This window comes from Balaenoptera borealis, assembly GCF_965194805.1.
Source record: "Balaenoptera borealis genome assembly, chromosome: 1".
NCBI lineage: Eukaryota > Metazoa > Chordata > Mammalia > Artiodactyla > Balaenopteridae > Balaenoptera > Balaenoptera borealis.
In genome coordinates, this window is record NC_138860.1 from 112,331,862 (window position 1) to 112,358,199 (window position 26,338).

The following is a 26,338-nucleotide window of genomic DNA, read 5'->3' on the forward strand; positions in this document are numbered from 1 at the left end:
TTTAATTTTAATTAACTTACAGACCCTCTCCTTGTCCCCCCAAATTTCAATAAGACATTATTCTTATTCTGAGTTCTGTCTACCAAATTAACCACCACCTAATCCCTGGCCTCAAGGAGTCTGGAGTATAGTAGGAAATTAAGTGAAAATTAGGCAGCCTGAATTTTTTACTTGAATTGACAGACATTATTTTTTAAGTGTCAATGCTAGAAGCCAAAGTTTTATCTTTTCTCTCTCTCTTTTTTTTTTTTTAAATAAATTTATTTATTTTTGGCTGCATTGGGTCTTCGTTGCTGCGTGCGGGCTTTCTCTAGTTGCGGAGAGCAGGGGCTACTCTTTTTTTTTTTTTTTGGCTGCGTTGGGTTTTTGTTGCTGCGTGTGGGCTTTTCTCTAGTTGCGGCGAGCGGGGGTTACTCTTCGTTGCGGTGTGCAGGCTTCTCATTGGGTGGCTTCTCTTGTTGCAGAGCACAGGCTCTAGGCACGCAAGCTTCAGTAGTTGTGGCACTCAGGCTCAGTAGCTGTGGCGCACGGGCTTAGTTGCTCCACGGCACGTGGGACCTTCCTGGACCAGGGCTTGAACCCGTGTGCCCTGCATTGGCAGGCGGATTCTTAACCACTGCGCCACCAGGGAAGCCCCAAGCAGGGGCTACTCTTCATTGCGGTGTGCGGGCTTCTCATTGCGGTGGCTTCTCTTGTTGCAGAGCACGGGCTCTGGGCGCGCAGGCTTCAGTAGTTGTGGCTCATGGGCTCTAGAGTGCAGGCTCAGTAGTTGTGGCGCACCGGCTTAGTTGCTCCGCAGCATGTGGGATCTTTCAGGACCAGGGCTCGGACGTGTGTCCCCTGCATTGGCAGGTGGATTCTTAACCACTGTGCCACCAGGGAAGTCCGTCTTTTCTCTTTTTTAAAGGCACAAGCATGGTAGTGCATTTTCAATAATACTGGCTGGAGATAGTACCAAAAGAAATCAGTAAATGATTTAAGGTGTCCCACCACATTCTAAAGAAAAGTCTTATTTTCTTATTCTAAAGAAAAGTCTTATTTCCTTAGTCCTACAACAAGGTTCTCCAGGATCTAGCCCCACTTACCTTTCCAGCTTTATTTCTGCCATTAAATCCCTGCATACTTTGCTAAACCTGACTGCTCAATGTTTCCCAACAGGCACCAGTTTCCCACATTCGTGCTGACAGTAATTCATTCAAGGCCTGGATCAAACTATATCTTCAAATTAAGCTTGCCTGATCCTCCTAGACAGAAGTAATCTCCCCCTTTTGAAATAAGATAGACTTAGAATTTGGAACTTGGTTGTCACTGTATTTGTGTAACCTTGGATATGTTGCTTAATATCTCTAAGCTTCAATTTCCCATCTCTAAAATGAAAACAGCATCTATTTCATAATATCTTCCTACAACCAGAAGCACTATAGTGGTTAAGCATGCAGCCCCACAGGGACTGACTCCCAGCTCTGCCTCGTATTAGCTGTGTGAGTCAGGGTAAGTTCCTTCACCTCTGTTCCTCTAAAACAAGAATAACAGGACCTACATCTCATCAGATCAGGTTGCCGTGAAGAATAAATGAATATAAACAAAGAGCTAAGAACAGAGGCTGGCCCACAGAAGGAGCAAAATTAAGTATTCACTATTATATTTTTAATACTTTAAGGATTGTGGGAATCAACAAGTGATTAACCTAAGGCATTTAACAACACAGTGTCTAACGTGTAAGAGTCCCTTAACTAACTTGGACATATTATTCATCTTTTATTTTTTTTATTCATCTTTTTGTTGTTGTTCAGAAAACATTTACTGTAGTTTGATGACACTTAGTCAAGTTGTGGTTCTGAAAGCAAAGCAAAAACAGTATTAGGGGAAATTTAGGGTGGACACATTTCTTAGAGATAGTTTATAATTCTACCACTTCAGAAAGAGCAATAATTTTACTGAAAATATTTAATTTTAAAAACATCACTCAAGGGCTTCCCTGGTGGCGCGGAGCAACTGGGCCCGTGAGCCACAACTACTGAGCCTGCGCGTCTGGAGCCTGTGCTCCGCAACAAGAGAGGCCGCGACAGTGAGAGGCCCGCACACCGCGATGAAGAGTGGCCCCCGCTCACCGCAACTAGAGAGAGCCCTCGCACAGAAACGAAGACCCAACACAGCAAAAATAAATTAATTTTAAAAAAAATTATTTATAAAAAAAAAAAAATCACTCAAGAACTACTATGACTTTTCAGATGGGGAAAGCAAGCCCCTGCGAGGGCGAGAGCCCAGTCGGGCAGCTACTGGGGGAGGGGCTGGGTGCCACTGACGTTTGTGGCTTCACTCAGCAGGCCGACTGCCCCCTCCCTGAGGCCACTCAGAAGTCACTGGGTGGGGAAGGGGCATTCAAGAGGTAAACATGATTCCAGCAGGGGACAGCCCCAAGGTCTCAAGGGAGGGCTGGTCGGGCAAGGGCTGCCTGGACAGGCATCATCTTCTCGTGATGAGATGAGGAGGCTGAACGTGAAGACCTTCTTCCAGCTCGTGTGTGAGCGAGAGTAGATTCAGAAAACTGCCGCTACGTGGCAGCAGTCACGGCTTTACTGTTCACCAGCTTCCCAGTTGAAGGGTTGTCAGGGCACACAGGTGCACACAGCCACAAAACACGGCATCTTCTCAAATAATTTCCAGAACATGATATGGCACAGCCCCAGCCTCTCCAGCAGGAGACTTCGCTACAGCTTAGGGTAATATTCTGATGATGTGGGGCTTCCTGCAGCTCCCCAGTCACCTTCCATGAGTCGGGAGGAATCATCTAAATGGACCCCGCTTCCCGGAGCAGAGGCCTAGTCGTCGCACTGCACTTCCGCCCGGAGCTCCTTGGGGACGTAGTTGGCCAGCGTCGCCAGCAGCTGCTGCTGCAGGGCCTCACTGCCCACGACCAGCATGGTCAGCTGCACGGTGTCCGTCCGTTCCAGGGGCCTGACGATGGCAGTGGCTTCGTTAAAGAGCTTCTGCTGCTCGGCAGGTGGCAGCTCCATTATGACCTGAGAAACTGGCTTAAACTGTCCACTTGTCATCCAAGCGCCTAACAAACCCCCGACGCCCCCCCCCAACGGCTAGTCCTGGTGGCCCGCCCACCAAACCACCAACGAAGGCCACGGCCCCTGTGACCAGGCCGCCCCTCCCGGAGTGCTTGACGGCCGCCCGCATTTTCCTCTCCTCGGAGACGGAGCACAGGAGCCTCATGATGTCCTCCCCCGCGACGGGCATCGCAGCAGACCTGTGGAGGCGGCGTCGCGAGGTCACAGACCGGCAGGCGTGGGGACTTTTTTCATTCATCTTTATCTTTTCTCTTACACTTAAGAGTATGCTAGTAAGTATACAGGGCCTAAATAAACGTATAGCTATGCATTATCACACCATTAAATTCAAGATGAACAAGTATATTAAATTTACAAAATTAACAAATCAATACACTTGAGAGACAACTCTTCAAAATGTCATGAATTACTAGACATTAAAAACTTCAATCCAATCTACCTTAAACCATGGAGGGCTTGGGTTAAAAATTAAAAAACAAAAACGAAAAACTCACTTTTAAAAACATCTAAGGTTGAGAACACTGTTTTCAAAAAAAAAAAAACTGCAAGTAAATCCAAGGTTAATATTTAATATTATTGAAAGAGCTATACTCTCAATGCTGAGTACAAACACTGCACTCTCAATAAAATGGTTCAACAGGAGCAGCCATAAATTTAATTTCAAAACTGCATTGACTTTAATCTTAATTTTAAACACATTTTGGCTAACGGATATGAGTAACTGGATACAGCATTTTCTAAACGGGGATATTTTACATCATCTGTTATCATGTAGTAATAATATCCCCATTTTACATAACGGAGAATCTTAAAGGATAAGGAAAATGGCTCCTAAGCAGGGCCATCAGTTAACAGTTGTGCAGGTGGTTCAGTGCACAACAGCAGCATATCTGAGGAGAGCCATTCATACTGTAAACATCATAGATTTGTATGCTTATTATAGCACTTTTTCTGGCAGATGGTAGTAAAGGTTTTTAAGGAAGGAGTGTCTCAACAGCCATTTATGATAAAAACTCTCCAGAAAGTGGGCATCGAGGGAACCTACCTCAACATAGTAAAGGCCATATACGACAAACCCACAGCAAACATCATTCTCAATGGTGAAAAACTGCAAGCATTTCCTCTAAGATCAGGAACAAGACAAGGGTGTCCACACTCATCACTATTATTAACATAGTTTTGGAAGCCCTAGCCATGGCAATCAGAGAAGAAAAAGAAATAAAAGGAATCCAAATTGGAAAAGAAGAAGTAAAACTGTCACTTTTTGCAGATGACAGGATACTATACATAGAAAATCCTAAAGATGCCACCAGAAAACTACTAGAGCAAATCAATGAATTCAGTAAAGTTGCAGGATACAAAATTAATACATGGAAGGAGTGCCTTTTTCTAATTTGTACAAAGGAATTTTATGGACTATTGATGGCCCTCACTCTAAGGATCTCAGAGTAAGAGCCAAAAAAATAAATAAAATAAATAATAATATATATATTTTAAAATTTGTGGATAAAACACATATCACTTATTTTTCAGAAGCCTGTCTGCTACCCTCTGCCATCTATCTTAAAACTGTACCCAGAAAAGTGCATGGCATATTAAGGAAAAAAAAAAAAAACATTTAGCATGCTTTTTTCAATTTGAAAGACAGATATTAAGACAACTACTTAAAAAAAAAAAAAAGGTAAAAATGTCCAACCAACAACAATTTTAATACAGTCGTATCTTATATTTTACCAAAAATGACGTACTCCTCAAAAGTTTTGTTATGACATGAATTTGTGTGAATTACTTTATACTTCAAATGCATAATGCATGCTTTTCATTTAAAAAAACTAAAATATAAAAAATAGCATTCTCTAATTTCTCTATTTCCTTTTGTTTGTATGTTAGGTGATGGAGGTATGGAGGTGATGTAGTTAACTTAAAATACATTAAGAGGATGTAGGCCAAAGTGACTTCTTGGCTTACTGGCCTGACAAAGACCCTTAAGAATCATGCCCTCTATGGTATCACCACTCCTGGGAATCTGGGACAACAATGAGAGACGGATGGCAGAGCAAGAATCAAATATCATTCATCTTTATATCCTTAGCAGTATCTAGTACAGTGCCAAGTACACAGTTGTATTCAAAAGTAACTGCTGGGTGGCAGAAGGAAAACAAAAACAAAAGACATATCAGTTTTAAAGAAAACAGTAAAATCCTAACTTCAAAAGCACCTGATTAGGTGATAAATTGTGCAATGTAAATTACATGTCCCTTCAGAAAAAAATTTCAGTATGGATGATTATTTAGGCAATACAATATCATTCTTATTATTATTACAACTTCTCTGCAATCACTCAGATCCTCTGATTTCAAAACTACTCCACATCCACTTTCCAAAACAGATGGTGGTTTAGGCTTTAGAGCAAGATTCTCAAAGTGTGGTCCATGGACTTGTGCCAGAAATGCCTGTAAGGGTCTGCAATGAGTTAAGTATGGAAATTCAAAGTAAGCATTTTAAGAACCTTCACAGCAAAACTGTAACTATGTGAAGTGCCGGCTGTGTTAACTAATTTTATTGTGGTAATTATTTCATAATATATACACACATCAAATCATTACATTGTAAACCTTAAACTTACACAATGCTATATGTCAATTATATTTCAAAAAGCTGGGGGAAAAAAAAGAAACTTCATAGCAATTTGACAAGGTAATTTTATTTCTATTGAATGCATATCAAAAAATTTCATTTTGGGCTTCCCTGGTGGTGCAGTGGTTGAGAGTCTGCCTGCCAATGCAGGGGACATGGGTTCGAGCCCTGGTCTGGGAAGATCCCACATGCCGCGGAGCAACTAGGCCCGTGAGCCACAACTACTGAGCCTGCGCGTCTGGAGCCTGTGCTCCGCAACAAGAAAGGCCGCGATAGTGAGAGGCCCGCGCACCGCAATGAAGAGTGGCCCCCGCTTGCCGCAACTAGAGAAAGCCCTCGCACAGAAACGAAGACCCAACACAACCAAAAATAAATAAGTAAATAAATAAATATTAAAAAAAAAAAATTTCATTTTGTTTTTCTAGTGATCCATTTTTTTTGTATTTTACCAAAGTACCAGTGTGAGAGGGATTATAATTTTTTTTTAAAAAGTCCTTCAACATACAGCTTGGAGCAACATAACTGCTGAAGAAGTGAATCCTCAGAGACTTTTTCAAACTTTCACTACTTTCAGTTACTATTCTCAAAAACATGAGGAAAAAAAAATGTAGCAAGAGATTTAAAATGCAGAAATAAAATAGTATACTTAAAATATTCTTATTTACGCTTTGGCTTTACAAATGGCATCATGATGTAAGGTTAAACATAACAGACTTTCAGCTTTATGTTTCAATCAGTATCACTATAAAGTTTTTAAATTATTATTTATTGTAGCATATTTCATGTAAGTTTATCAATCCTGACAGATTCTCAGTAATTGCTAATTATACCTGAAACCATTAAGTATTATTTATACATAAATGGGAAAACCTTAGTTAACAGACTTGCCTAAGGCCAGACTTTCCAGTACAGAACCTGCAGCTCCTAACTCTCAATGTCAATTCTTTCCATAATGCAACAGAACATGTTAGTACTCATTTAAAGATATGTGTTCACAGAAACTCAGCAACGAACTAAAAGGAACACCTTATAAGCTTAGAACTCCCTCTGCTGTGTGTATGTGATCTTCAATCAAAGTCCGTGTTCTTAAACTAAAAATAAGCAAAATATTTAGATAATTTTTTAAAATTTTAACTAGGTTATATAATTTCAGATTTACTGGCAATAAAATTATTTTAACTTCTGCATGCATTTTACAGAACTGCCTCAAATGCTTAATATGCCCTGACAAGGTAAAGCAAAGTGGCAAGTGAACAAGTGAAATGTTCTGAAGCAAAGTTTAGTTCATTAAACTTATTACTAAAAAAATCCAAACTTCAGCATGTGAAAATCAAACCTCTTTAAAACGTACATTATTCCACTTGGCTATATCTTACATTCTTAAATAATCAACACTGAGAGAACAGCATAAAAAATGTCATACCCAGCTTTCTAGAGTTAGTCTATAAACACACACTTTAAACACCTAAAAAAATACACACCTTAAGGATTTCTTTTAAAAAATTTTAATCACTCAGGACAAAAGTTTCTTTAAATGATTAAGCAATATGATATCAATATGAGATTAAAAATGTATAAAATCTATTCCCCTAACTGGGGAGAATTTGGGGCTAAAATGTAGGTCCTTATCCACTTAACAAAGGTAATGTTAAAAAGAAAAAAAAAAAGGTAAATTTATAAGGCTGTAGCAGGTTAATGCATGATTTTTTTTAAATTAATAAATCATTCTCAGTACACAAGGAAAATGCTTTCACTGGAAGTTTTTGACTCATATGTTAAACTGAATTTAGCATATTCCAAAGTCGAGCTGTTTAGCACACTGTTCACTACAGCTGCACTTTTCTTCCATCATGTCAATCAGAAATCTAAATATATCCTAGAAAAGAATAAACTCTACCCAAGAAGACAGATTGTGGTGTGTTTTTAGATTTTTGGAATGATCCCCACTTCTGTGGTGTAAACAAATGTTTAGGCAGATCCTTTTGAAATCTTTTGCAATTTTCATTAGAAAGACAATGTTGATAATAGATCCTTTTTCTCTTTTATGAGTTGTAAAAGGAAATTACAGCTATTTGTGTTGGATAATCTTGTGAAAGACTTGTGACAACAACTGCACATACAATGTAAAAATAAAAACACAAGAGGAAACATAGACAACTTGGCTTTCATTTTACTTGCCAGAGTACACCAAACAAGTAGAAGAAAACACTAGCTTTAAAATCAAATATACTTTTTCCTAGGGATTTTTTTTCTCCTTATGTACTGAAATGGAAATGGCAGAGTATGTTTTAAATCTACCTCCTACACATCATTAAGGATCAAAAATGAATCATTTAATCCTTTTGTCAATATTGACCATAAAATACTGCATATGGTGAATATGAGCAGATGTGTCCTCTACTTCAGAATAACAGGGAAGTCACCTTTTAAAAAGTTAAATTTTAAAAATAAAATGGTAGACAACCGCCTGCCTACCAAAATTAAATTAACCATGATTTTTTTTCTGACTTCGAAAGCAATCAAGAAATTGTTAGAATTTTAATTGAGTTATTATAAAAAGCAAGTTATCACCTCAAATAGAATGCAACCTTTTCATAAGAGTATATGTACAAGTCACAGGAAGTGCTTCCCAAAACATTATGACTAGTAAATGTCTCCCCACCCCTGAAACAAACCATCAGAATATGGTCCCCCAAATCCCTATTAACAGAACTAAATCCTTTCCAAGATGAGAGAAGAAACTTTTAAACTTTCAGAACTGCTGTTCAATAAAAGCTTAAGTGTTTACATCTAAATGGGGATGACAGCAGGAAACAAGTGGGAAATATTCCATGAAAAACATCTCTCACAATCTTTCAACCCAAGCTGTAAAAATCTATCTCATGGAACAAAGCAAGCTACAGAAAAAAAGGAAGAAAGGAAGGAAGGAGGGGAAGGAAGATTAAAGAACACTGCCCCTTTTCTTACAGAATAGAACTGGAGTGCTTTGGCAACTTGTTGATGAACGTTAGGACCATGAAACCATTTTTAAAGGAGAAAATATACTCTCTCTATCCAACACTAATAAACTTTACAACGTTGAACATGCACGTTAAGAATATTTTTACTTGTGTTCTGAAAATTCATCTTTTCCTCTACACTGGTGAAAAGGTCGGGTGGCACTCATGCTTGAACTTCCGGTCTGAATTCTAATTCTCCAAGGCAGAACTTCTGGGTTCCTCTCTCAGTTGTCATGATCTAGGTTCCACTTTAGGCAGGCACTTTCTCAGTTGTCACGTCTAGGTTCCACTTCAGGCAGGCAAAATTCTTGTTGCTTGGGCTTACCTGGCTGTAAATTGAGATCGCTGCTACTACCTTATTTGGGGGGATGTTAGCTGACCTAATCGTTTGCAACCCTTACCTGCATTCGCTGTTTGAAAAGCACCACGAGAATATTACACAGGGATTTTAAGGTACCGGCTGCCTCTATGCCCGCGCAGCTTTTTAAGTTATCAGTACTAACCAGGGGACAGGACTGAAGGCTTTTGACATGAACGGGTCACGCGATTAGCAGTCTGTCCCCGGCCCCTCTTTGAAACAAAATCCCACACATACCACTTACCTTGTATGACGTGCTCTGGCGAGATGGTCTTCTTTTCCGATTTATTGCAAATCTCATTGGCTTCAGAAGAAATAAGGTGAATGAATTCAGTGCAGCAGTTCACCACCAGCTCCCGGGCATCGTTGGCCACCCGGACATTGGGGAGAGTCTCTTTGATCATCTTATTGATAGCAGCTCTGGGTATAGTGAGATCATCATCGTTCCCAGATGAGGAAGCCATCGTACCTTCCTATCTCTCGCGCCCCGACTTTTGAAAACTCCCCAGTTCTGGTCCACTGCTCCACGAAGATTTTTCAAAAGGCTGCCCTCGGAGAGCAATCCGGGGGGCGCTCTGAGAAGAGGGTGCAGAAAATTAAGGGGCGAGGGGTTGGCTCGAGAGGGCGTGGAACACCCACGTGTGTGAAAGATTCAGGGCGAGGCTGGGAGCAAATTTGGGGGAAGGCGGGGGCTGAGGATTCTGGGGACAGCACTGCCCAGGTCGGAGAGGGGAAGGCTAGGTGGTCCGGAAATCTGAGCACTGGAGAACCCCCTTCGTGTCTCCTCTGAGGGGCGTGCGCTGTCGCCTAACCGTTCCCCAAAGGCGCCGGAGCAGAGGCAAGGTCCAGGGGCACTGGTCTGGCCGCGGTACAGGGCGGACACCCAGCGGGCTGGGCTCTACAGAGCCGGAGCCCCCGCTGCCAATGCCGCCGCCGCCAGCAGCCGCTGCTGCCGCCTCAGCCAAACCATCCTTGAGACACCCGCGCCGCCGCCTCACAACATGTCGGCCGCGGCCGCTGCCGTAACCGGGGCGGCCTCCGGGGAACAAATACGGTCAGAACCAGGCGCAAGGGGAGCGGCAGTGGCGCCGCTGTGGCCGTTTAGCCCGAACGCAGATCGTAGAAGCCAAAGCCGCGGCAACGGTGGTCCGTCCCTCCAGAGGCCAGGGAAGGTTTGCTGGAAGCCTCTCCCGATACCCTTTGCGCTACCGGAAGCCTCGCCCCCACATGTTCCCCCCTCCCTTCCAGACCGACTTCCGGGTGTGGCTGCCGCCCTTCCCCCACCCGTGCTGGCGGGAACCGCCCGTCCTCTCCGCCAGCGGCTTCCGCCTGCCGCTGTCCCGGCACGCGTCCTGCCATCCCGCCGTTTACCAGGGACAGTGGCCGGGCGAGCGCGCGCCTCGCGGTACCGGGGAGCCCCAAGCACGCGCCGGGGTTTCGGCGCCAGACTCGGGTTGGGGTGGGTGGCCCGGCGAGGGTGGATCGCCGCCACTACCTTCTCCCAGCCAGCTGAGGCCTCGGAATCCTTTCCTAGCTAAGTTTGGAGACAAAGGAGCGCTGGATTTCGTTAAAAGAACTCTTTGCTAACCTTCAGGAGCCCGAATTGAGGTTGAAAGGAAGAGGAACGAAGCCTAGGCTCGGGAGTGGGACGCGGGCAAAGCAGAACCCCGTGTGCCTGGGTTTGCATCGTCCGGAGGAAAAAGCTTTTGATGATATCTAATAGACGTTATTCAGCTCAAAGCTCTCTATCGTCCTCCACCCATTTTCTGGTTTTATGGGAAATGAAACATTCAGAGAAGTGACTTGCCCTACCAGCCACTACTAATAGCTAAGCTGGAATCTAGAAATAAGATCCAACGTAGTGGAAAGGCGTAGTGTACAATGAGCCAAATTACAAGGTTCCAACTTAGACATTTTTCATGGTGTATTGCACACTGGCTTCTGATGAGGCGGAAAAAAAGTGTGTTAAAATATCTTAACTCTGATTTTTGCTTCTCTCCAGGGAAGCAAACGTGTGTCAGGTTCTTAACAAAAATTGCATTATTTTTAAAAACTAAGTTTGCCATACTGTCATTTTGAAGAAGAGGCTGTTATAAATAACAGGGTGTTGCAATTTCTAAAAAGTAACAAGATACCATTTAAATCAGTTTAGGCACTTTAGTTAATGGGTTACTTTGTTTTCCATACATTGGCAGCAGCTGGCTTGTTTGAAATGTTTTAAAGTTTTTTATTTCGGTTTAAGACCCTAGATGTGGCACCTTGAGGAGACCTTACTTAATTACACTTTTTTTTTTTTTCATTTAGCGTTTTCTCCAGTACACTTGCAGGTTCTTTAATTTCTTAAGTGTAGACACTTGTTTTTCAGTGTTCCTAAGTTTAGTCAAAACAAAATTTCTTTGATAAAACAATATATTTTAAATTTTCTTCAAAATAGGAATGTGAAGGAATGTGTTGGCGCAGATGTTGGCTCTCTAAGTGTTTTTGTAAGTCAGTTTACTGTTAATTTAAAGAGTTATAGTGTCTAAATTTATCTCAGCCTTACCAAGTTTGTCAGACTGAAAAAGCTAGCTAGCAAAAAATGTCCCCCAAATTATCACATTATTATCACTGACCCAAATATTATCATTCCTGAAAAAATGTAATAATGATAGTTACACTTGTTCATGTAACATTTATGCTACATAGGCTTATAGAGTTATGATACATAAATCAGTAGAGCATATGTGTTGTTATTCCAGTAATGGTTTATCACTACAGGGTTCTGTGGTAGCATAAGCAAGAAATGTGTAGTAAAGGAACCTAAGTTCCAGTCCCAGTTTTTTGTTACTTTAGACAGGCCACTGTCCAAGTCTCCTTTTCTTCAACTAGAAGTGGAAATAATATATAACTCAGAAGATTCAAAGTCAAATGAGACTACGCAAAAGCACTTTTAACATTATGAATTATTATACAGATGTGTTTATGATTGTCATCTTTACCAGGTCTGGGCAGTCTTCAACTAATAATAAACCATACATAATATGGCTGAGAGAAAATTTAATTAAATATAAATAGTAGGATGATATTGTAACTGAAAGTGGGGTCTGGCTGCTTGCCGCTCAAAAGCCAATAAAGAGGCAAGCTTGGTGGACAGGAAAGTTGGCTTTATTTTGGATGCCGGAAAAGGGGGTGCGGGGAGGTTGGAGGGCGGACGCCTGTCCAAAGACCGACTCCCCCCCCCCTCCTACAACTAGTGAGCAAGAGCTTTTATAGGTTGAGGGAGAGGGCTAATGCAGAAACAGTACAGTCAGCTCTGACAGTTATCTTGAAATTGGCCATGTGGTGGTCTGACCAGCATCATCTTGGTTTTTTTAGGTACAGTTGATCTTCAGTTCCATGGTCGGTTCGTTCCCATTTCCTTGAGGCCAGTTCTTGGAATTGTGGCAGCTTATGTCATGGCTACAGTCTGGTCATCATGTAGTTAACTTCTTCTACCTGGTGGGGTTTCAGCATCTGTAAGACAGCTCACAGGATACGGCTCAGAATATTCTCTCTAGCCCTTGAGAAGGAACTAAAGGCCCTTGACTATGCTCAATGACTAAACTATTATTATTTGGTCTCCTTTGACTGTTTTCCTTTGTTTCTGCATTTTCTCACTTCTCTGACTAAAGTTATTATTTGGCTAAAGTTTTTCCGCAGACAAAAGGCAAGCTGAGGACATGGGGGACATAGACCATAGGGTCCTGCTCCGTTTCAATATATCATGAAATATGCTCATCTGGACCCCAAATTTAAATAGTTATTTATAGAACAATATATCCCTATTATAACTGGGCTTTTGAAAACAAGGATAACATCTCTTTAATAAGGTTTAAAGGTTTTAGAGAGAATGCATATATATGAAATGTTATTTTTTTCATGGTATCCAAAAATTGATGATATGAAAAGAAGAAAAGCTGTTTCTTATGATGAGTTAGGCTAACTCTATAGTAGTTATCTTAAAATGTTAATTTGTAGATGCCTAGGTTTTCAACTAAAATTACTGACAAGAATATTATACCATATGTAATTTGAAGTTAACATTTGAAAAAGCAAACAATACTCTCCATTATGCTCATTTGTTATTACTAACACACCAATTGCTAGCTGGTGATAATTCAAAAATTTTAAGTAACATTTGTATACTTCTTTTGTGCTTAGCACTGTGCTAAGTACCTCTACCTGTATTTTACCCACATACTTTTACCTGTATTCCCTCATTTAATCCTCAGAGCAACCTTATTTGATAGATACTGTTTTAATCTCTATTTTACATATAAGGAAAGTAAAACTTGGTAAAGCTAAATTATTTCCCTGAAGTCAGTAGATCAGTCAGGATAGGCTAGATTATGTTGCAAGAACAAATAACCCCCAAATCTCAAAGGGTTTATTTCTTGCTCATGTTACTGGTTCATCATGGGTCAGCAAGAAGACTTAACACATAGTAACCACTCAAAAATCCATTGGAACTGTTGAGAATAAGTAATGAAGGAACTTTGAAGTACAGGCTTTTGACTATATTTTGAGGTAGAAAAGAACAAAGTATTTGTGTTCAAAGTAACAACGTGAAGTTGTGGAGACAGAAATCGTTCTGGAAACAATGAGGAGATTGCCTTAATTGGAGTAAAGGGTTTGTGTTGCCCAATAGTGAGAGAAAAGTAAGATAGCCAAACATAGGAGGCAGCAGAAGTCACGAAGTAATAGAAGCCAAGAGGTAGAGGGAGAGGAGAGAAGTCAATCAGTTGTAACAAGGGCAACAGAAGCATGGAGAGAAGCCTTAGGGCCTCAAATGCTGATGTCAGAGAGCTCCCCAAAATAACTAGATCGCTAGAGTGTGGGTGTATTCTGCTTTCGAAAAAGACAGTACACGTCCATGAAGCAGTTTCCTGTGCTTGTTTACTTCCTATATATCTTCATAATACTCTTCTAAAAATCCTATTTTTGTTCTACACAACTTGAAAGAGTCCAGCTCTAGGCTTTGGCTTCACATCTGGGTTTGATCCCCACTCTGCCACTTAATTAACTGTAACCTTGGGCAAAGTATGTAAGCTGTGTCTCGATTTTTCTCATCTGTAAAATAAGAGTAAGAGTAACTGCTTCACAGAGGTGTTAAAGATCTAATGACATAATGTATACAAAGTATTTAGCCCAGAACTTAAATGCTCAATAAATGGTGATAGTTGTTAAAAATAATGATTGATAATCCTAGGAATGGAATAAAGAAAGATGAATCCAAGAACTATTTCACAGAAAGAGTTGGAAGAACCTGGTAGTTTGGCTCCTAGGTGGTCAAGGAAACAGATCGATCAAATACAATTCTAAGATTTTTAGCCTCAGAAACTGAGACTAGGGATTAGGGTAGTATCAAAAACAGCAAAATTGAAAGGGAGCAGTTTAGGGAAGGTGTGCTTGCTTTTGCACATGTTTGGGTTTGAGGCAACAGTAGGCATTTAAGCAAGTGATGTCCTGTAGGCAGTAGAAAGAGAAAGACAGCATCCGATTCTACATTCATTCAATAACTGAGTGTCTACTGTCGTAAGTATAATGTGAGAGAAATAAACATACAACATACAACATCCTCCTTGTTTCCAAGGCCCCTACAGTCTGTTGGGAGAATCAGAATATAAACCAGATTGAAAAAATAGTACTCTAATCAACAGACAAGCTAAGGGTGTACAGAGGAAGGAGAGATTAACACACCAGTTGTGAGATACACAGGGCTTTAGGGAAGACAACATTTTAACTGAGCCTTGAAGACTTGAGCAGAATTTTAATAGAGAAGGAAAGAGTATGCAGCTGAAGAAGAAACACAAAAGTACATCATATGAATTGAGAAAATCAAGTAGCCTGGAGTGGTAGGGTTTGTGAAGTGGTATAGTGGGATATGCTGCAGGAAAAGTAAATTAGGCCCAAAAGATAATCAATCAGTGCCTATTATAAATTACACACCGTGCTGGAAGTTTTCACATTCACTATTTCATTTAATTTTCAGACAGCCATACAAAATGAGTGTTTTGACAGGTGGGAAGAGAGTTTTAGAGAGGTGTACTAATTTGTTCAAAGTCTCATAGATAATGAGTAATAAAGCTGAATTTGAAACCAGGTTGTTGTTTAACTCTGAAGCTTAGGCTAGTATCAATATGGTAACTATCTCTAAACAAACTAAGAAAAAAGTTATATTAATTTTAGCACTTTAAAAATATAAAGCACTTTCATGTGTATTTGGTCCTTATTACTAGTCATTAATCCCATCTTATAGGTGGGAAAATCAAAATGCAGCAAGGTTATTTAAGGTCACAGAGTGAGTAATTGGCAGATTGGGAATACAACCCAAGCTTTCTGACTCCAAAGCCTCAGGTCTTTCCAACATCATTTTAAGGAGTCTAGTGTGTCTTTTGCAGCCAGTGGAAAGAGCGAGTGAACATTTTTTAAGGGGGATGACATAAATGTTTAAAAAGATTAGTCTGGGACAATATGTGGGATAGACTGGAATAGAGACGAGGACACTAGTTATTAGTTATTAGGCTGCTGCAAAAACAAGTTGATAATGATGTAGACCTGAACAAAGAGAGTTTAGTGATAATAAGATGGAACAAATCAGAGTTATTTGGAAACAAATTATAGGATTTTGCTTCTAATTGCATCTGCAAGTGAGGAAGGAAACGTAAGTACTACAGAGCCAGTGAGCATCTGGTTTGTTCATCCCTGCATCCCTGGGGCTGCACAGTTCCTGGCACATGATAGGCACTCAGTAAATATTTGTTAACTCTGGAAGTGAATGCGGACCTTTAAGGATAGTAGAGTAAAAAAGAAGTCCAAAGACAAAAAGAAGAAAGTATGTCAGGGAAGACTTGATAGAAACCAAAAAAGCATAGTGCAAAGGAAACCACGAGGGGAGAAGTGGAAGGGTGTGAGATGCCACAGAGAGGCATTGTTGGAAGGGGATCAAACAATCACTGAAGTGAAAGGTCAATAGGCGAAAGCAGAAGTCAACATGCAAACAGTTGCATGTTGACTTCCTCTCCTACGGAGAGGAATGAGGGAAAGAACTGGAGCCAAGGAGCACAGAGTACACTTTCCAAAAGTTGGGTGGTAAAGGGAAAGGGGCAATGGGATGACAGCTTGGGGGAAAAGCTGGGTCAAGGAAAAATTGCAAAGACTAGGAGACACATGTAATTCAAAGGAAAAGAGGTGTAGATTGAAAATACAAGCAAAATAAGGTCTTCAGGAAATGGAGGTAGATGAGATTGAAAAGGCACAAATAGAGTGATCAGGATTAGATATACAGATCTGGGCATGTTTCACAGAGAGGAGAGGCTGAAGGCAAAATTATAAGTGAGTTATTATAGACAGTGATCACAAAAGGAGACGACCAAAGGAGAAAGGATATCGTTAGAGGATGACCACTGGCAAGGGCAAAAGAGGGGTCAAAGAAGTAGCAAGAAAGTTGTATAAATTCACTGTCACATAAACTGATACATGACAGAGTTTAAGAAAGAAGTAGCCAAAAGTGTCAAGAGTTGCAGAGAGGGGAATAAGAACTGAGAATAGATGGTGTTCATCTAGTGATATTTGTACAAGCAATTCATAAATAAAAAACTTGGAATTCCTTCTTTTGTCTACTCTATGGGTCAACTTTGTAACTAACTCAGGATTTTTTTTTTTAAATTTATTTATTTATTTATTTTTGGCTGTGTTGGGTCTTCGTTTCTGTGCGAGGGCTTTCTCTAGTTGTGGCAAGCGGGGGCCACTCTTCATCGCGGTGCGCGGGCCTCTCACTATCGCGGCCTCTCTTGTTGCGGAGCATGGGCTCCAGACGCGCAGGCTCAGTAATTGTGGCTCACGGGCCCAGTTGCTCCGTGGCATGTGGGATCTTCCCAGACCAGGGCTCGAACCCGTGTCTCCCGCATTGGCAGGCAGATTCTCAACCACTGTGCCACCAGGGAAGCCCCTAACTCAGGATTTTTAAGGTGAATAACAAATTCCTTTGTCTATAGGTGATAAATTTAAGATGTGATGCAAATAAGTTTTTCTTTCAAATGATATGACTTTTGAATACAATTCAATTGTGCTAATTTAAAAAGCATTTGAAGCACATGAAACTAGGAAGCCTACTTATGTAAATCCCATTATTCATTCATGCGTTGCGTTCATTCAGTGAATGTTTATTGGGTGTCTATCATACACTTTGCTAGGTACTTGGGATATAACTGCATTGGCAGTAAATAAGAAAGACACCATCCCGGCCTTCATACCTAAAGCAATAATACCAAATAAAGAAAAAAGCTGTATTTTGCCATCTTTTCTTTTTTTTTTTTTTATGGGAAAATGCTTATGATATTGTTCAGTAGGGAAAAAAAGTTTATGACTCCACTTTTTTTAATGTACAGAAAAAAATGAAGACAAATATCAGAAAGTCTTTTCCTTTGATTCTGGGAGGTGAAATTATAGATGACACTTTCCCTTCTCTTTTTACTCTTCTGATATCTTCTTGATAATAGGGAAAAAAAAGTAGTCTAAAATAATACAGAAATAATATAGTATATATGTTTGAAGAGTTATTATGTAGGTGTTAAAATTATTATGTATGAATTAGCACTTTCCCTTGAATATTAAAGCAAAATATAACTATTGTTATTAGAACTATATAAAAATACATATGTAAATGGATAAAAGCTGAAGAGAAACATTCAAAAATTAACACTTGTGTTGGAATAGAGAAATTATTGGTGATTTTACTTTTGATTTTTCCTTTAAAGTTTGAAAAAAAAATCTTAATCTAGTTTTTTTAATGTCATATTAACAAGTAGTGAGAAATTTATTTTTCTATTGATTTATAAATGTATCCATTCTTCACATTCACAATGTGACTTGAAAAAGCAGTCCTTGGATTTTAACTCTTTTGTTTAGCTAGCAAAGCTCTTAAGTTGGTGATCCCCAGGTGAAATCTAACCCACAAATATTGTACCAATTATTTATTCCCACAAAAAATGCTGCCTAACAAGCTACCCCAAAGGTCAGCAGATTAAAACACTAACCAGTTATTATTTCTTAGGAATCTCTATGTTAGTTGGGCAGCTCTTCTGGAATTGGCTGGGTTTACTGATTTTCTGGGTCAGCTGTGAGTGAGGTAAATGGCCCTACTAATTTTGGTTGGACTCTCTTGTGTTTGGGGACCAGCTGTCATCAGATCTAGAAAGGTTCCATTGTCTTCCACATTCTTCCAGCAGGTAAGCCTGAGCATGTTCTCATGAGGCAGAAACTGTCTACTCATTTATGCATTTACTCAGTGGGTCTCCTATGTGCCAGACACTGTAACAAGGAACTGGAGAAATAAAGTAATATAGAAAGTTACCCCTTCTATCGAGGAGCTTGCCATCTAATGGGCAAATAAACCAGGGACTACAGTGCAGTGTGTTACGTGCCGTGATTGTGGCGTAACCGGCCCTATGGGCATAGTGGAGGATCTTGCAAATCAAAGTGTCATAGAGGAGGTAATCGTTGAAAAAGTTTTCAGGAAGAAGGGGGAGGGAATTTCATGCAGGGGAACAACAAAAGCTCATTTAAACAGAACATCATGGCATTCTTGGTGAGCTGTGATACTTTGGTGGAAGGTATAGGGAAAGGAACATATGAAGGAGTAGCATGAGAGAAAGCTATTCAGGGAAGTGTAGTATTTAAGGTTCTTCCAGTTGCAAATAGCAACTCTAGCCAGTTAAGCTGGCTTTACCAGAAGGATGCCGGTATATCTCACAGAATGTTGGTAATTGTTGGATAATCAGGGAAACTCAGTAGTAGGAATCCATAAACTGTCCTCCTCGTGGGCTGTAAACAACTCCCCATCTCTACGCACCTCAGTTCAAAATTCCAGTTTCCCAGGAGAGCAAGTCTGTTTGGCCAGTTTGGGTCAGATATCTACCCCCAGGTCACTCAGCCATGACTAGACTACAAGTCACATGTGTGGCTGTTGCTGCAGTTCTGTCCCTGTGCTGGGGAGGGCGATGGCAGTGTGAGCTGTGTGTCTGGCCTAAGAGGTATCCATTGTATTTTATTATTTAGTTGCCTTTCCCCACATGTACAATGACAAAAACACCTCCAGCCTACTTGATCCAGCCATTCTAGTCCAACAGCCCCTGCTCTTGCCCTCTTCCATGCCCAAAAGTACATCCAACTGGTGGAAGGACATCTAGAGTTATTGCTCTCTTAGTCCTGATCTCTGGAGGTAAAGTGCCCATTCTTCTAGGTCTCATCTAGGTGTGGGTCCTCATGGTCTTGCAATCCAAGAACTAAATGGTAAGTTTAGTCACTACCAGTACACTCTGTAAATAACTTGGGGGCCAGGGGTCTCAGTGGTTGCTACAGAAAGAAAGGAAGGAGAATAAAACAGTGACAGTTGTTTTATTTTATTTATTTTTTAAATTTTTATTTATTTTTATTTTTATTCATCTTTATTCATTTGTTTTTGGCTGCTTTGGGCCTTCGTTGCTGCGCACGGGCTTTCTCTAGTTGCAGCTATCAGGGGCTACTGTTCGTTGCAGTCTGCAGGCTTCTCATTGCAGTGGCTTCTCTTTGTTGCGCAGCACGGGCTCTAGGCATGCGGGCTTCAGTAGCTGTAGCACACGGGCTCAGTAGTTGTGGCGCAGGGGGTAAGTTGCTCTGTGGCATGTGGGATCTTCCAGGACCAGGGCTCGAATCCGTGTCCCCTGCATTGGCAGGTGGATTCTTAACCACTGCACCACCAAAGAAGTCTCAATGACAGTTATTTTAAAAGGGAAAAAATTGGGTAATTTTTCAGTCTTCAGATATTCCAGCAATATATTCCCGCTACTATTGAAGCCATAACTGATACGTATGACAACCCATTACAAGATTCCTTGCTTGTAGCTAATATCTCAGCTGACTGAGAACTTTGCCTGCTAGGGTAATTTAAGCCTTCATTTGCAGAGGTCTAAGCCTTTGGTGATCTTCAGCGCCAATTGTGTCAAACTAAACAAAGGCAGTGTAGCGGATTGGAGAACAACTCTGAGGTGGAATGACTGGAAACCAATGAATGTTTTTTCAATAAATGGTCTCTACTTAACAGATAATGAAGCTGAAGCACAGAAAGTTTATTAACTCTTAAGCTACAGAGTTAAGATTTAAACCCATGCTGTCTGGCTCCAGAACAACCGTTCCTCATATTTATGTTCTACTGCTTCTGCACTGTTAGTGTGGAGACTGCGTGTGGACGGTGAGCCTTCCATACCTGGGATTAAGTCATGTTGTGGTTCTTCAGCTTTAACTAGCCTTGTGACCAAGAACAAGTTATTTAATTTTTCTAAGTTTCAGTCTTTTCATCTATAAAATGGACATATCCTTTGTGCATAGCACCATACCTGTCATTTGACAAGTAGATTTATTAAATGGTGGCTATTATTAATTTAATAAAAATATATTGAGCATTCTGTGGTAGGCACTGCATGTACAGTGGAACACAGGATGGACATAATTCCTGTGCTCATGGATCTTCCAATTAAAAGGATCTGAACCAAGCCATAAAATGAGAACAGGAATGTGTGGTCCACACAATTGCCTCCCTCGCCTTGCATTATGAACACCAAGACTGACATATGGGAACATAACCATGATTGGGAGCTGAAGAGGACAGATCAGGAAAGAAAACAAGCCTGGAACAATCAAGAATAAAGGGAGCAAGACGAGGATCAGGCATGAAATCAGGAAAACTCCCAAGAGAAAGAGTACTGCCTGGTTTTCTAGTTCGTAAATCAGGATTTTACAAGAAAAGTGGAGGGAATGGATCAAGAAGTTCTTGTCATAGAACAGGAAGTTAGAGTAGCTGAAATGGTAAGTGAGAGACCTGTGGAGATGGAGTGGTATATATTCACTATACACTGTAGAAAGCATGATTAAAGAGAAGAAAATGAGAAACATTAAAAAAAAAAATTATCCTCCTGATTTGGAGAACAACCATACTTTGTAATATAAGCCAAGAGATAAAATCAACTTTGTCTCTCAAGGGGGGGAAAAAAAATAAGCCTTTTTTTCAAGCTAAATTCCCTTGCTACCTGGTTTGTCTTCTTAACTGTAAATGATCACCGGGAAAAGAACAGGCTTTAGAGATTCTGCCCAAGCAATTCACAGACTGTTTTCTTGGTAATAACTATGTAGCTCTTTTTTCAGTCAGGCTCACACACAGGATTTAATCTTGGTTTTTGATGGAAACTATCTTTAACATTTATCAAATGTACCAAAATAGCTCTAAAAGTGTCTTAGGAAGAATGTGGGGGAAGAAAAGTGAATTATGTATATATCCTTGGGGTGACCTAATATAAAATTATGCAGATTTACCCTTATGATCGTGGTTATATAATTTGACCTAAATCATTGTCAGGGTTCAGGCCAGCATTCATCACAGTGAGATAGGAAATGGATTCACTGATTATGTATAGTATTTTCAGGAGCACCTAATGGTAAGTAGCTTAATTTGTGGCTAAATTACAGGCAAAGTGGTTGAGAAAGTCATAGTTCCCAAATAAACCCCAGTTTACAGTGTTCACCATCTGTGAACATCATTCATCTTCACTAAAATTAAAAGTAGCATTATTGTTTGGACTGGAAATATGTATTTTTGTTATTTTTTGTTTGTTTGTTTAGGTGACAAGGACATCTAAAGCACAAAGGTAAACCTGTCTTTTACACAGATGCTTTTCTATGTGTTTGCAGCTTCAATTTAAAGGATAGCAAAGTGGATTTCAATTTCTGTGCTGTAATTATGTTGATTATATTGGAAAAACATGAATCAATACATTTAACTTTACGAACTGGTTACAGAAAGTTATCCATGTATATGAAATTTGTTGAGCATTTCATAAGTTCATAAATAATATTTAGCTTCTGAATAATGATGATAGTATATACATTTATGCACGTATCACATATAATACATTGATTATTGGCTTGTTGAGAAAAATATGATCATAAAATATATGTCATTACAGCCCAGATACAGAGCAATAAAAAATTTAAAACATCTAATGCCACAAGTCTGTATTAGCAATAACATTGTTATAAAATACTTGCAGCATTCTTGATTTTTTTTAAAAAACCCAGAGATTCATTCAGTATCTTTCTGGCATTTGAACCGACGTCTCTTCATCTTCCACGCAGTTGCTGACTGAGAAGGAAAATGGTTAGATCTGTCAAGCAGCTTTATGGTTTCACATTAAATTTCAAAGTTATTGAGACCCAAGGAGAGAAATAATAACAGTGGCATTCCTAATCAGCAAGAAAAGTATAAATTATACAATAAGTGAAGGAGCCACTGGCCAATTGTTTAGAGGAAAAAAAATACACCATGTGCCAAATTAAATTCCTGGTGGATTAAAGATTTTAATGTAAAAATCAAACCATAAAATTACTAAAAGAAAATATAGAAAAATACTTATATAGTCTTGGAAATGGGAATTATAGCACATGAAATGTAAAGCAAAGATTGATTTTTAAAATACATAAAAAACTAAAAAGTGTTTTGGAGATCACCAAAAAATTAAAGGGCAAATACCAAACTGGAAGGGAAAAAAACCACCAAAAAATTAAAAGGCAGACACCAAAACTGGAAGGGAGAAAAAGGGACAAATGGTTAAGAAGTCTTAAAAATCAGTAAGAAAAAGATAAATAGCCAAATAGAAAAATGGGCAAAAGACTTCTGCAGGTAAGTCAGAAAAGAAGGAATAGAAAGGGTCAATAAAGATGAATTAAAAAATTTTTTGTAATAAAAAATACAAATTAAAACAATATTAAAATGCCTTCTTTGCCTATAGAATTGATGAGGATTACTTTAAAAGACTATCCAGTGTTAAAGAAGGTACTACAGCTGTTCTCAATAGCTCTTTGGCGAAGTGTCTGAAAAGTACATACCTTTTAACTACAAATTCCACATCCATATAATAAAAAAATATATGCTAAGGAAATTATTAATGATGTATGTCACAAGATATTTGTTGCAGTTTCCTTCCTTGCTCCCTCCTTCTGCCCGATCCCCTTCTCTCTCTCTTCCTTTCTATCTCCTCTTTCTTTTTTGTTTCATGTTTGGTATTGGTGAAAATTTGAAAAAATTAAAATGTCCAACAAAAAGGGGCTGGTTAAGTAAAATATGGTAGATTTATTCAATAAAACATCTGTTATTCAACCACTAAAAATAACACAGTAAAATATTAGAAAAATATTCACAATATATCAGGTTTAAAAAAATGGGGTACAGAGCAAAATGTACTGGGAAAGCGTCTCCTGTCTCTCTCTCTCTCCCCCCCTTCCCCTCTCTCTCTCCCTCTCTCTCTCAATCCCTCTCTCTCTCTCTCCCTTTCTCTCCCTTTCTCTTTCTCCATCCCTCTCTCCCTCTCTCTCTCCCTCTCTCCCTCTCTCTCCCTCCCTCTCCCCGTCTCTCTCTCCCTCTCTCTCTCTCTCTCCCTGTCTCTCTCCCTCTCTCTCTCTCTCCCTCTCTCTCCCTCTCTCTCCCTCTCTCTCCCTCTCTCTCCCTCTCTCTCCCTCTCTCTCCCTCTCCCTCTCTCTCCCTCTCTCTCCCTCTCTCTCCCTCTCTCTCCCTCTCTCCCTGTCTCTCTCCCTCTCTCCCTCTCTCTCTCTCTCTCTCCCTAGCCGCCACCACCACACCCACATACACAACTACTGGAAAGGTTTTGGAAAAATATAATAAACTGTGGGGAAGAGGGATTACTGGATTGTTAAATGTTCTTCCTTTTGCATGTCATTATTTTTAAATTTTGCTACAATGAACAAGAGCTATTTTTTGGTGGATAAAAATATTTTTAAATGAAATATGTAATGTTACTTAGTGGTTACCTTTTCAAAATAGGTACGAATCATCAGTTAGCCAGTTGGTTACAATGTTTTAAATCTCAACATCTTGATAATCGTGATGCAAAATTGAGAAAAAAATTTTTGAATCTTAAAATGCTATAGAATTGGTAGATAGTTTTTCATTTCATAAGGTATCGCTTATAATCACTAGTTTTTATTGTTCCTATGGCAGTGTTTTATACACAAGAATAGCTGAGGTTAGGAATTTGTGCCCTGAACAACATATTGGAATATAAAATCTGAAATAAATAATAATTTCCTCCTTTAAATATAATGAAGATGTGGGAAGAAGTAGCAGGCAAGATGGCTCAGTGTTACCATGGGGACAATTAAGTTCTCCATGGTACAAACCACCCTACTCCAGCTTCTGGGTTAATGATTCACTAGCTCACAGGGATGTCGATAAATACTTAAGTGCATACCTACGATCTGCACAGAGTGATTTTCATTACCCAGAGAAGTGCTGTAAAATACTATTCAAACAAATAAGGAAAACCAATCCAAGTTAGTATTTTAAAAACTCTACTTGGGGAGTATTTACTATGCATGAGAAGACAAATTTTTATCCCAGGTCACTCCAGAACTGTTACGTAACAAATTAAAAATTGATATGGATACTAATTAAAGTCATTAAAGCAAAATTATAAAACACTTCTATTAGTACTTCAACTGTTTTTTTTAAAAAAACAGCATTTCTTAAAATAATCTCCAAGGTAGTCTTGTAATTTGTTAATTTTAAGGATCTGTGTTAAACTTTGGGGCCAATCAATGGAGCCAACAATCTAGCTGAGGAGCCAAGATAGCCATTCATCAATTCATTTATTTGTTCAATAAAATATATTGAGAACCTAGTATATGCCAAGCCACATGCATAGCTTTAAGCATTAAAGAATACCTAAAACATGCCTCCTACCCTCAAAAGCTCACATTTAGAAGGAGAGATAGATTTATAAGTAAATCACCCCTGTAGGTCAGTCTCAGTGACGGCCGTACCCAGTGCTCCTTCCAGCAGAACTCTGACCGTGCCACCTGGTGCATGAGCAGCCCTGGCTAGCTATGTTCCGCATCGAGTGACCAACCCACGTCCCCTTTTCACCTGCTTTCCCTGCCATAGCGAGGAAAAAAGCTTTGGCCCAAAAATTTCAGCCAGAGAGAGACAGGGTAGCAGTCAGATTGTCTCTTTAAGACTTCCAACAAGAGATACAGAGGGTTATTTAGTAAATTGGTAGTAGAAACGAAGACGAAGCTGAAAGGATTCTTAGAGAATCTAATAGCCTATTGTTGACCTGAAGCCTTACCGATAACACCATCAATTAACATGTATTTTGTATGTTATATGTACCATATACTGTATTCTTACAATAAAGTAAGCTAGAGAACAGAAAATGTATTAAGAAATTCATAAGGAAGAGAAAATACATTTACAGTATTGTACTATATTTATCAATACGGTAAGTTTATGTCATGTGTTTGCAAAATGAATTGCCTGTCCGTACCTACATCAATATTGTCCTATATGATACAAAACACTGTAGATGTTATATGTATTACTAACACTAGCATCAAAAATGAAAAGATAATGTGAAAAATAAATTTGTATTTATTTACAGGTATAATAATACATGCATTGATAACAAAGAAGCAACAACATTGCTTTATGGTAGCCTAGTGTAATCGACACAATTGTTTCACAGCAGCCTAGCCTATACACCAATGAAGGAATCTTTATAAAATTTTTATGGCATACAGTATTACGGTCATATTCATAATACAGTATTGGAAACATTGGTACATTTTTTTTAAAAAAACACTTACCTGTGATGATAGGCTGATATGCAGTTTCTCCAATTATGAGAGAGAGAGGCATACTGTATGGGAATATATTCTTTAAAAAAAGCAAAGAGGGGCTTCCCTGGTGATGCAGTGGTTAAGAATCTGCCTGCCAATGCAGGGAACATGGGTTCGATCCCTGCTCTGGGAAGATCCCACATGCCATGGAGCAACTAAGCCCGTGCACCACAACTACTGAGCCTGCACTCTAAAGCCCGCAAGCCACAACTACTGAGCCGTGAGCCACAACTACTGAAGCCCACGTGCCTATATCCTGTGCTCCACAACAAGACAAGCCACCACAGTGAGAGGCCCGCGCATCGCAACAAAGAGTGGCCCCCGCTCGCCACAACTAGAGAAGGCCCATGCACAGCAACGAAGATCCAACGCAGCCAAAAATAAATAAATAAAATAAATAAATATTTTTAAAAAGCAAAGATATAAAACAGTAAGAAAACTAACATATTATTAATTTTATAGTAAATATCACTCACCGTAAGCCTATGTAAGGATAAAGTAATATCTGCATATATTTTATGCAT

General features: G+C 39.6%; 2 protein-coding genes and 1 pseudogene across 5 annotated transcripts in view; 1 reads left to right on the plus strand and 2 right to left on the minus strand.

The window, feature by feature from the left end:
• Window positions 1–10,275, minus strand: part of DR1 (down-regulator of transcription 1) — a 22,596-nt gene extending 12,321 nt beyond the window's left edge. Inside the window, exon 1 of the mRNA XM_082386622.1 lies at window positions 9,319–10,275. Within this exon, the coding sequence (XP_082242748.1) occupies window positions 9,319–9,538 (220 nt within the window). The 5' untranslated portion in view covers window positions 9,539–10,275. The remainder of the gene's footprint in view (window positions 1–9,318) is intronic.
• On the minus strand, window positions 1,844–9,433 carry LOC309626170 (protein C19orf12 homolog pseudogene; annotated as a pseudogene). Its single transcript, XR_014249693.1, has 2 exons — window positions 9,319–9,433; window positions 1,844–6,808 (listed from the first exon to the last, which is right to left on the minus strand). The product of XR_014249693.1 is annotated as a protein C19orf12 homolog pseudogene (transcript).
• LOC309626122 (uncharacterized protein) lies at window positions 10,076–16,745 on the plus strand (the record flags this gene model as incomplete). Of its 3 annotated transcripts, XM_082386594.1 has the most annotated exons (3): window positions 10,076–10,709; window positions 11,509–11,557; window positions 12,429–16,745. In XM_082386594.1, one exon carries the CDS (start codon window positions 10,076–10,078, stop codon window positions 10,610–10,612), a length of 537 nt encoding a protein of 178 aa, XP_082242720.1. In that variant the 3' UTR covers window positions 10,613–10,709; window positions 11,509–11,557; window positions 12,429–16,745. The 3 variants fall into 3 exon arrangements, with proteins under 3 accessions (XP_082242720.1, XP_082242718.1, XP_082242719.1); XM_082386592.1 differs by having other exon boundaries at window positions 10,076–11,557; XM_082386593.1 differs by lacking the exon at window positions 12,429–16,745 and having other exon boundaries at window positions 11,509–12,294.
• Window positions 16,746–26,338: the final 9,593 nt, after the last annotated feature.